The 11168-nt window shown below is 50.9% G+C and overlaps 2 protein-coding genes across 7 annotated transcripts in view; one reads left to right on the top strand and one right to left on the bottom strand.

Annotated features, from left to right (window-relative positions):
• Positions 1–5921, bottom strand: part of BSCL2 (BSCL2 lipid droplet biogenesis associated, seipin) — a 19451-nt gene extending 13530 nt beyond the window's left edge. For 2 of the 6 annotated variants that reach the window (XM_017878353.1, XM_017878355.1), the window contains exons 1-3: positions 5227–5695; positions 3182–3397; positions 765–1081 (exon numbers count right to left, since the gene is read on the bottom strand). In XM_017878353.1, coding sequence (XP_017733842.1) covers positions 765–1081; positions 3182–3268 — 404 coding nt within the window. In that variant the 5' untranslated portion in view covers positions 3269–3397; positions 5227–5695. Of the gene's footprint in view, positions 1–764; positions 1082–2081; positions 2397–3181; positions 3398–5226 lie in introns of those variants that run through there. The other 4 variants (XM_017878356.1, XM_017878358.1, XM_017878354.1 and 1 more) reach the window with 3 other exon arrangements.
• Positions 3668–5285, top strand: GNG3 (G protein subunit gamma 3). Its single transcript, XM_017878359.1, has 3 exons — positions 3668–4002; positions 4382–4481; positions 4762–5285. The coding sequence occupies exons 2-3, from the start codon at positions 4383–4385 to the stop codon at positions 4888–4890; spliced, it is 228 nt and encodes a 75-aa protein (XP_017733848.1). The 5' UTR covers positions 3668–4002; position 4382; the 3' UTR covers positions 4891–5285.
• Positions 5922–11168: the final 5247 nt, after the last annotated feature.

Raw genomic sequence — 11168 nt, 5'->3', positions numbered from 1 at the left:
TGTGTCTATATAGAAAGAAGCAGACATAAGAGACTCCATTTTGTTCTGTATTTGAGATGCTGTTAATCTGTGACCCTACCCCCAACCTTGTCCTTGCAAGAGACATGTGATGTGGTGACTCAAGGCTTAATGGATTGTGGGCTGTGCAGGATGTGCTTTGTTAACAAGTGCCTGAAGGCAGTATGCTTGTGAAAAGTCATCACCATTCTCTTAATCTCAACTACCCAGGGACCCGTACAAGGCCAAAGGTCGCAGGGACCTCTGCCTAGGAAAGCTAGGTATTGTCCAAGGTTTCTCCTCATGTGATAGTCTAAAACAATGCTGCTAAAAGGTTTATGGAGATGTTTGCATATGCATCTCAAGGCACAGCATTTTCCTTTGAATTTATTCATGTCACAGAAATCTTTATCCGTATGTCTTACTGCTAATTTTCTCCCTAAAATGATCCTATTGTCCTGCCACTCCCTTATCTTTAAGATGGTAAAGATAATTATCAATAAATACTAAGGGAACTCAGAGACTGGTGCCGGCGTGGGTCCCCTGTATGCTGAGCCCTGGCCCCCCGGGCCCACTTTTCTTTCTCTATACTTTGTCTCTGTGTCTCATTTCTTTTCTCAAGTCTCTCGTTCCACCTAATGAGAAACACCCACAGGTGTGGAGGGGCAGGCCACCCCTTCAATCTGTAAATGAGGGAATTGAACTGAGCGCCAAGGGCCCTACAATTCCCATAGGAGTCCTCTATTTTGCTAGAAAGCCCCTCTCACCTGTAGTAGAAATGAACAGGGCTGAGGTGGCTGACCGTCGGCATGTAGGAATAGTAGAAAGAGCCATAGAGGAAGACAGACACCCAGAGCAAGAGGAGGATGGTGCAGAAGAGCACCCCAAACTGCAGCAGCAGCCTGCGGGCACGGCCTGCCAAGACTTGGCCCACTTCCTGGGCCCACAGTAAGGCAGGTACTGGAGGATCGTTGACCATGGCCGGGAGAGCAGGGTGTCTGGCCCCAGGTTCAGGCCTTGTGTTCCTAGCTGCTCTGCCACCTGGACGCCACCCCTGGCCATGGGATGCAGGAGCTGGTGGTTCCTGGAAAGAGAGAGGGGGGAAAAGAGTGACTCCTTTCCCCAGGGAAGTGGGGACAAAAAAGCTTACTGGACTGGCTTTGAGGAAGGAGAGATAGCAGGACAGCAAAGTCACTGTTTCTTTTTTTTTTTTTTTTGAGACGGAGTCTCGCTCTGTCACCCGGACTGGAGTGCAGTGGCCGGATCTCAGCTCACTGCAAGCTCCGCCTCCCGGGTTTACGCCATTCTCCTGCCTCAGCCTCCCGAGTAGCTGGGACTACAGGCGCCAGCCACCTCGCCCGGCTAGCTTTTGTATTTTTTAGTAGAGACGGGGTTTCACCATGTTAGCCAGGATGGTCTCGAACTCCTGACCTCGTGATCCGCCAGTCTCCGCCTCCCAAAGTGCTGGGATTACAGGCTTGAGCCACCGCACCCGGCCGTCACTGTTTCATATATACGGCCTTTCTCCAAATGACTGTGCCACTCAGCCAATTATCCCTTCCCTTTCCTCCACTGTGTTCCCTCCCGCCCAGTGCGAGATCTCCTCAGTGGAATTCCTTCTCCAGGCATTTGATTCTGGGACAAACCACCTTGATACTCATTCACAGCTATGTAACAAAGAATAAGCACCTTACAATTTTTTTTTTTTTTTTTTGAAAAGGAGTCTCGCTCTGTCGCCCAGGCTGGAGTGCAGTGGTGTGATCTGGGCTCACTGCAAGCTCCGCCTCCCGGGTTCATGCCATTCTCCTGCCTCAGCCTCCCGAGTAGCTGGGACTACAGGCGCCCGCCACCTCGCCCAGCTAGTTTTTTGTATTTTTTAGTAGAGACGGGGTTTCACCGTGTTAGCCAGGATGGTCTCGATCTCCTGACCTCGTGATCCGCCCGTCTCGGCCTCCCAAAGTGCTGGGATTACAGGCTTGAGCCACCGCGCCCGGCCGCACCTTACAATTCTTACAAAGAGCTTCACACACGGTGATACTGAATCCACACTGCTAGGCAGCTGCACGAAGAGAATGTCGACTTGCCTAAGGTCATAGGGCCAGACTTGAAACCAGTAGCCTAAGAGTAGCCACAACTGCTTCCCGAGTTTCTCCTCTCCGCCTCGAGCTCAGCTCGCTCCCCGATACGGCTGCGCCCCATGCCAGACGGAGCGCCCTGCACCCAACCGCCGCTTCCCGCCAGTCCCCTCCGGCTCGGGGGTGGGCAAAGCGCCCGGAGCCCCTACCTAATCGTGCAACCATGGAAACCAGCCCGCCGGCCGCCACTGGGCGGTCGATTCACCAGCCACGCGCGCTGCCAGGGCAACCGTGAGACGGGTCTTCCGGCTCCCGGGGAAGTCCCGCCCCTCTCCGCCAGCCTCTTTGGTAGCCCTGGGAGGCGGGGCTTCGGCCCAGGGCGGGGTCCAGCGCGGCGTCCGGCGCAGCGGGGCGGAGCCTTCCCGGGTTGCGAGGCTGGTCTCTCCTAGCGCTCTGTGTGGCAGGTTTCCCTCCGGTTACCGTGACCAAAGGGGAAAGACGCCCGCCTCCCTGCAAGCCCCAAGATATGCCCCAGGGGATGCGCTGACTGCAGCCTCCGCTTGGCCCTCCCTCGAGACTGCAATCACATCCCTCCGTGCACACCTTCACCACAGGCCATTTCACCCGCGAAGCGGGCAAGTGAGGCGGTCATCCAGTTGGCGCTGATTTTTATCGCCCACAGCCCCTAGGACCTGTAGGCATCTAAGGCGGGGGCATTCGCCTAGAGCATGTTGCAGTCTGCGGCAACCTGGACCTCCTGCGTTGTTGCGCAGGCAGATTAGTCCCCTGTTCCCAGCGTGGTAGCATTTCAGCTCCGCGTTTTGTGGACCTTCTCTGACCCTAACTGGATGCAGTCTTCAGAGTCCCCACAGCACATTATCTAGACTAGCTTTTGGCAAGTGGTATCTTCTATTTTGTAGACGTCTAATCACCCCAGATAAAGTCCTTCAGAGGGCAAGGCCAGTGTTGTGTACATCTTTGCACACTTGCGGGCGTGGGAAGTAATCAAAATGAATGAAAATCTTCAAACCAATCCACCACCCCCTACTTCACGCCAGCCCACCTATTTCCAGTATATTTCTGCTGACTGTCCCCACAAGGCCTCCTACCTCCTCTTTGTCCGGTCCTTTGATCTGGTCTCCGCACACCTCTTTTTCCCCAGCTTCCTCCTTTTGGTCTACCTTTTCTGTAGACATCTTCCTGACGAGCCTCTGCTGCCTCTGGATCTTCCACTGAGTCACTTGTGGCTAAGATGTGAAGTGGCAATCCAGACGCTGATACCTGTGGCGCATCACATTTTCCTGGATATGGAAAATGGAGGGTCCCTGGGAGAGAAACGAAGATTCAGGTGCTAAGTGCTGTGTCAGGGTAGAGGGAGGAAGGAAGGAGGGGGGCGACTGCCCAGCTGATGTCAGATTTTCAAATGAGCAGGGTCCCCCCGCAGCCAGTACAGACTCCACTGCAGGGGCTGTCATAGGCCCAGACCACCCCATTTGAGAGGGGGAGTCGGCCTTGGCCTCAGCTCTGTTGGGGAGGGCTCTAGCCCAGACTCAGGATGCCTGCAATGGGGGAGGGGCAGGCAGTGAACCAGCGACAGTGGGGGTGTGCGCAGGGGATGCAGGCAGCTAGGCTCCCCCACTGGCCAGGCAGTTGGTATGTTCCAGGATCTGAGCAGCTCCTTCTAGCATCCTTCATCCTTCAGGTACCAGCCATCCAGGCAGTGCTTCAGCTGCAGAAACTGAGACCACTCCTCGACGGACCTCTGGCCTGACCCTCCCCAGTGGCCTCCTTGCCTATAGTCACTGCTTCTGCATCAGACACTTTCAGCTGCAACTCCCTGCAGGGTGGGGCACCCATCTCAGGCAGAAGGTTTTGGTACCCTCCACTGACCCTACACCCAGGTCTGCTACTGCTGTGCTTGTGGCTTTAGGTGAGTAGGTAACAGCCTGTTTTTCTCCTGTTGGGGCTCACTGGAGCAGATAGGGGTGATGTGCCCTCCTCATCAGGGTTGGTTGAGGTCTTCAGAGCTGGGAACACACATGGTTTGAAGGGCTGAAAAGCCTTACATCATTTGTGTAAGGTTTAACTATCTGTGGCCCAGGCCATGAGGGAGTTTGGGGAGCACCTCATCCCACCCTATTTTTTCTATGAGGAATACAGGGATGAGACAGTCCACTGGAGGAGGAGGAGGATACGAGGGAAACAAAATATTGGGGTATGACCACAGCCTTGTAAAGGTTGGTGTGGAGTGAGCATGGAGGAGGGCCTCCAGCTGAGACGGTTCTCTGAGAGGTCCCTTTTTTTTCCAGGATGAAAGGTGAGACTCCGGTGAACAGCACTATGAGTATTGGGCAAGCACGCAAGATGGTGGAACAGCTTAAGATTGAAGCCAGCTTGTGCCGGATAAAGGTAGGTGGGACCCTGGCTGGCTCCCATTAGTTGGCCAGGCCGTGCTGTGCTGCAGGTTCCCAAAGCTCAGGATAAGAGATGCATTCTTTCCTGCACTCCCTGAGGTCAGGGGAGGAGTCTGGGGCTATGCAAAGAGAGCTGTCCCCAGGTCTCTGTGGGGGATGAGGGAGAAGACAGTCGTAAGGAGCCCTGGAGATGGCAAAAGAGAACCCATTTGGGAAGGGAGGCTGCAGTCCCCTTTAGAGGTCCTGGCTAACAGTACCCCTCCTGGCTGTCCCAGGTGTCCAAGGCAGCCGCAGACCTGATGACTTACTGTGATGCCCACGCCTGTGAGGATCCCCTCATCACCCCTGTGCCCACTTCGGAGAACCCCTTCCGGGAGAAGAAGTTCTTCTGTGCTCTCCTCTGAGCTCCCCTGTCCCTTCTCACAACTCCTCCCTTTTCCTTCTCCTGGGCCCTTCCTTAGGTCAGTAATTGATGTGAGCCCCTGAGGCTCCCTGCATCCCATCCCTAACCCTTGCCTGACCATGTGAGGTTATCTGAAGCACAAGGCCCACCCTCATCTGTCGACCCCATTTCCTTCCACCTTTGTGGCCGACCCCAAGCACCCCAGACATATGAGGCACCCTTTGCTCCACCCACAGCAGGGCCCCGTCAGACTCTGCCAGCGTCCTGCCCACTTCCTTTGGTGACCCGCTCAGACAATGGAGAGAGGGATGGGCCAGGTTCTTGCTCTCAGTCTCACCTGGAGCTACTGGAGAGTAAAGTCATTTGAAGAATAAAGTCATCCAGAGCCTCAGGACAGTTCCTGTGTTAGAATTCTTGGGGGGAGAGGATCATCAAGCAATAGATCTGCCATACCCAGGGAATAGAGCCAATCAAAGCAGGCTAGACATTGTCAAGGATCGGAGATAAGCCAGGTCGGGGGATGGCGGGCGCGAGAAAGCGTCCACAATGGAAGAATTAAGTACAACAGACGCTCAAGAGGCTGCGGAGAGCAAACACACACACACACAAACGTGCAACGAAGCCAAGTTAAAAGGTAAACAGGCCGAAGAGGGTGGATTTAGGGGAGGGTGCGGGAGTGCAGTTGTACAGCAGAGGAACTCTTAGAGGGGGAGGGGCGGAGCTTGGCTTCAGTTACCCCGACTGGAGCCGGTTTTATACCTAAGATGGCTGCGCCCACAGCCGCTCCCATTCCAAGATGGCCGTACCAACATGGCGGCCCCCACGTCACGGAGTTTACCGTACAGGGCTTCTCTTAAAATGGCGGCCCCCAGGGAACCGGCGTTCTCAATATGGTCCCTTCCACCCTCTTCTGGTCTCAAAATGGCTGCCCCTTCCTTCACCAAGTCGGGGCCCGCGCCCTGCGACCCTGAAATCTGGATTTCGATGTCCTCCCCGTTAAGCCGAAGTCACACGGGAGGCCATAATGAAGAATCACTAAACAAGGGGACCCCAGGAAGCACAGCGTGGCCGACGCTGGTCGCGTGGATCTTGCAAGGGAATCTAGGTTTCTACATCTTGCCAAGCTTTGGAGCGGAAATATTAGCGGCAGGGGGTTAACCCCCAGCGATGCCCGTCTCGGTGCACCGCTCCTCAGTCGCTTCCTGGTCTTCCCAGGAGCTGGATAAGCCTGAAATTGCTCAGTTTGGGTTTCCTAGTAGAACTGGGGCTTGTTTTTGCTTTCATTTTCCCCTCAGGCCGACTCAGCCACATCAGCCAGAAAGCTGTGGCCCCACACTTAAATGTGCCTTGCAGGAGTCTAGCATGCTGTTTGGTCAGGGACCAAACTTAAGGCTTAACATGTCATGGTCATGTCCAGGACTCAAACATGGCGGAGGTTTACGAACACCAGAATGCCTCCTAGACTCTTTTCCTTCCAAGGGTGCACAGAGCCGAGATAGGACCAGGGCCAAGGCAAAGAACGTAAACAATCCCAGTATATGTGCTCCTCATAGAGTCAAGGTCCCCTAAACTCAGGGACGCATCCTTCTGAGGAAAAGTCTAGGCTGGCTGTTTTGTGCCTGGATATACTTTGGGAAGGGAGGCTGCTTTGAAATAGTAGGGACAGCTCATTACCTCCAGCTTCCAGGTACCTTTGCACAGAAGACAGCAAAGTGGAGAGAAGAAACCAAAGGAAGAAAGGGTGTTATCACCAGCAACTGAACTTAGCCTCCTCCTTTCATGAATTTCAGGGACTCCCAAGCAGCTTTTTACTGTTGATGGCAACTTCTGAGCTCTAAGTCCTGGAGAGCTTCTAATTAATTCCCTCATCCTAGAGATGAAGAAACAGGAAAAGTTTGCCCTCCTGGAGTGGGACCCTACCCCCATTCTGTTGAGGAGGAGCCTCAGTTCCTTCTTGGCACCGTGAAAATTCCAGGAAGGATCAATCAGGTCCGTTTTAATCCCTGTATCCTGACAATGGCACATATCAGGCACCCAAATACCCAATGAATGGATTGTACTGTACATGCTTAAATGATAAATGCGGCATGGCAGGGACCAAGCACCTTGCTTCCTCGTCCCCACTGTATCACGGTGTTGGGCAAATTCCAGGGGAGTAAGTGAAATTTTCCACAACAGCTCAGACATGATTAAAAAAAAAAAAAAATGGGAGTGTTTAATAAATGTAACCTTGATTTTTAAAAAAGCCGCTGTTGGGCCAGGTGTGGTGGCTCACACCTGTAATCCTAGCACTTTGGGATGCCGAGGCCGGCAGATCATCTGAGGTCAGGAGTTCGAGACCAGCCTGGCCAACATGGTGAAACCCGTCTCTACTAAAAATATAAAAATTAGCCAGTGTGGTGGCAGGTACCTGTAATCCCAGCTATTTGGGAGGCCGAGGTAGGGAATCACTTGAACCCGGGAGGCAGAGGATGCGGTGAGCCAGATCGCGCCACTGCACTCCAGCCTTGGCAACAAGAGCGAAACTCCGTCTCAAAAAAAAAAAAAAAAAAAAAAAAAACCAACAACGAAAAAACAAAGCGCCTCTCTTCAGTTTTTCTGCACACACTATGTTCCTACCCATCAGATTATAACTGCAAGGCTGCAGCACTAGTTGGGAAAAAGGGGTTTAAGAAGTTACTAAAGACCAGGCATGAGCTATGATTAACCACTTAAAAAAACGATTAATTAGCTCTAACAGCAACTTTAAATATCCTAAAGAATAGATGGGTACCAAAATCAAGGGTGGCCTAAAGGGTACAAAGCCATAAACCCAGGTATCTGAATCTGTGTCACATAGAGAGTAGGAATTAGAGCAGTATCTACGTCAATACTACTACCCCTTCAGAACACTGGATGTCATGAACCTGTGGTATCTGAGCTTTAAGACCCTGACCATGTATTAGAAACCACTGTTAGGATCAGTTCAGTGCTAATAAATGGTGGCTGGGAGCGGTGGCTCACACCTGTAATCTCAGCACTTTGGGAGACCGAGGCGGGCAGATCACGAGGTCAGGAGTTCGAGACCAGCCAGGCCAATATGGTGAAACCCTGTCTTTACTAGAAAAAAAAAAAAAAATTAGCTGGGCCTGGTGGCACACATGTGTAGTCCCAGCTACTTCGGAGGCTGAAGCAGAAAAATCGCTTGAACCCAGGAGGCTGAGGTTGCAGTGAACAGAGAGTATGCCATTGCACTCTAGCCTGGGTAACGGCGCGAGGATCTGTCCCCAAAAAAAAAAAAAAAAAATGATGCTGTTGTAAATTTAAGTTACCGTCTCATTCTCCAAATTCACTGGAAAATAACCCCCATCAAACTTCTGTTGAATGAGTGGGCTTTCCCCCTAGCAGTAATTATTCATTCATATACTTATTTGGCTCCACAATGGAACTTTACATTTAACTTCAAGCATCCAACTGGTTTTTGCATAGACCAAATACAAAGGTCATGAGTTATAATTTATTTTCTTATACTTCAATGGCTCGACTCTTGGCCTAAGCAAGCACTAAATAACACTAATAACTACCCACCCATGTCAACTGACTGCATGGCTGGCTCCCAAATGAAGGCATGGTAGAATAGGGAGGGAACGGCAGCCACCATGCAATAGAGAGTTCTCCTTGGTTGGAGCCCATGCAACCTGAGAAAGAGGCATTAAAACATGAATAAATAACCCAATGACACCCTCCGCCCCAGTCAGTGCAGCCACAGGAGATAGGGTGAATTCAATCCAAATGGTTATTTATTCTAAAACTGGAAGCTACTTTGCCTACATTTTCGCCAGAATGGTGTAATGAGAACAGGGGAGGAAAAAGTTACAGATGTAAACAATGACACAGTTACATTTTTTTTTAAATGGTAAAACCCTTTTTTACTGGCCACTTCCAAGAATGCTTTACAGGTTGTGCAAAAACATTTACAGGCTCCATGTGGTGTTTTTCTCACAAGCTTTCCTGTCTACAACTACAACAGACGTCTGATAAAACACTAAACAAGTGTTCTAAGGAAAACAAGGCTACGGATTCCTCTGGTTACCATAATACACATTTTCCCCTTAACAAAGTTTTCATAATAAAAAGACAGAAACAAAACCCAGACATCTACTGTTGTTGCAAATGATCTCTTGGACTAAACCAACAAGGATGTGGCAGTTTCACTTTCCACCCACCTAGAAAAAGTTTTGTAAAAAAGACGACTTTCTAGTGTCAAATATCAACAGCAAGTACCTCCTCTAATCTCTGCTGGAAAAAAACCTAACTTGATTTAGTTTAGTCCCCTTGCCCCTGAGGGCCCTAGCATCCCCATCCATGTCACAGACTACAAGAAAGATGCTATTTGCAGGACTAAACATCTGAAAAGGGGTGGCAGCCACTGCCTCAGGAAATTCAATTTTCTATTATAACATAATCTTGCCCTAAGGGAATTTCTTTGGGCTCCAGTTTTTACCTCCTTGCCTTGACACTGTAAGCAAAGCTTTCTCAAACTCCCTTAATACAAAGTTAATGTATTACAGAAAAATTCATGCAATCACTCCACTGCCACACACAAATCCATTTGAGGACACCGCAGGGAAGCAGTGCCAAGAGAAAGAACATGACTATGAGAAAGCAAACGTATCTCCTACCAGCCCTGTTCCAGCCTTGGGGTCAGAGGTATTTGGGCGGAAGGGTGTGTCATGACAGACAGAGACACTGGAGGGCAGAACAAGGGTCTGTACAACTGAACAAGGGCTGCAGGGCAGTAACAGTGGGAGGAGAGGAAGACCAGATCAGCACACAATTTTAGAGAGAGCTGCCCAGGTGAGGAAATGGAAGTGAAGCATTTCCTAGTGGCACAACCCAGATTTTCTCACTAGGAAGTGCTGCAGTATGTGGTGTCTGCTGAGTAAGCTCTCGGCTGACAGTGCTGAGCAGAAGGATGAATAAAAACTGAAGCTAGACATTGAAAAAACATTCCATATCCCACCCATATTCTTGAACCCAGCAACCTACAGCTGTCTATCAAGAACTGGGAGGGTATTGCTAAAGTCACAAATGAAACTATCCCAAATGAAGTCTCTTGGCTAGAGGCCTCTCTGGGGACACACAGGGAAAGCGCCCCAAAAGGAATTTTGTTTCTAGAAGTCAGGACGGGGTGCTACCTTTCACACGCACATTTACACACGTTCACACTCACTCTTCCCAAGGTTCAGCAGCCCCACTGAGCTGCCTCCCACCCCCCACCCTCCCCTCTTCTATCCACTCTCTACCTGTGTATCAAAAAAACCAGCAGGGCACGAGCCCTCCACACTGTAGAAAATAGTTGCTATTCTCAGCACCTGGGCCTGGGAGCCCACACCACAGGATTCACCTATATACACATCCCACTGCAGTGAAAAGAATCCTGCTGTGTTTTCGTGTGAGCTGAAACCCTGAGAAACGTTCCTTCTCTCGCACTGTAAGAGGACACTCTAACAGGGATGATTTCAGAGACCTCCCACCTCTTTCAACCTTGGAAGACAAAGACTAGAGACTGGCAAATCACAATCTTCATGAAGGCTGAGGGCTGCAATCCCATTCTCCCCAAGATTTTATGGGAATTAATCAATGTGTTTATAGAGGGGGCAGGCTATTCTGCTCTGCAATCAAGGACAGTCCCCAGGCTTTCTTGGCCTGGGAATCCTGCATGATAGAACCACCCACTGGCAGTCTCCATGCCTCAGCCAAACAGCACAAAGGCACAGGAAAATGGAGAGTTGGGACACTGTAAGCCTCCCAGCCCACCAGACCACATATCCCAAAAGGGAAAGGTCGGTAAAGAAAATACAAACGGTTAGTTGGTGCAAGTGATTGATAAGAGCCAATCGTTTATTTTCACTGCCCCAGTCACAAGCTCTCCCCCGTCCCCACTCCTGCCTGCTCCTACCTGCTGCGGAGAGCACCCTCGCACTGCCTCCCCACCCTCCCCACACCACCTCATCACTCTCCTTTACTTGGCTGCCAGTCCAGCTGCCTCAGAATGTCAGAAGGGTGCCATTTTCAGTTCTTTTCCTGTCTGACTGCAGGGTATAGAACAGGCAGCCCTAAGTGCTGCTTTCTGCGCAAATGTTTTTTGATTACAAATCTCTAACTAGGTTTGAAATGTTTTATAGAATAAGACAATATTCTTTTCAACAAACTTTAAAAAAAATGTACAGTTTCGTTGTTTCCACCTCCCCCCTCCCCCACCCCTGCTTGAGCACCCTCCCCCCCCACCCCCCCCCC

Source organism: Rhinopithecus bieti, unplaced genomic scaffold (assembly GCF_001698545.2).
Source record: "Rhinopithecus bieti isolate Rb0 unplaced genomic scaffold, ASM169854v2 scaffold_11488, whole genome shotgun sequence".
Taxonomy (NCBI): domain Eukaryota; kingdom Metazoa; phylum Chordata; class Mammalia; order Primates; family Cercopithecidae; genus Rhinopithecus; species Rhinopithecus bieti.
This window is presented reverse-complemented; position numbering and strand designations above follow the sequence as displayed.

Bases quoted from the DNA above. Each gene is read 5' to 3' on its own strand.
- GNG3 (XM_017878359.1), top strand. From the start codon at position 4,383: ATGAAAGGTGAGACTCCGGTGAACAGCACTATGAGTATTGGGCAAGCA. The intron at 4,482-4,761 runs GTAGGTGGGACC...TGGCTGTCCCAG, and splicing joins CCAGCTTGTGCCGGATAAAG to GTGTCCAAGGCAGCCGCAGA.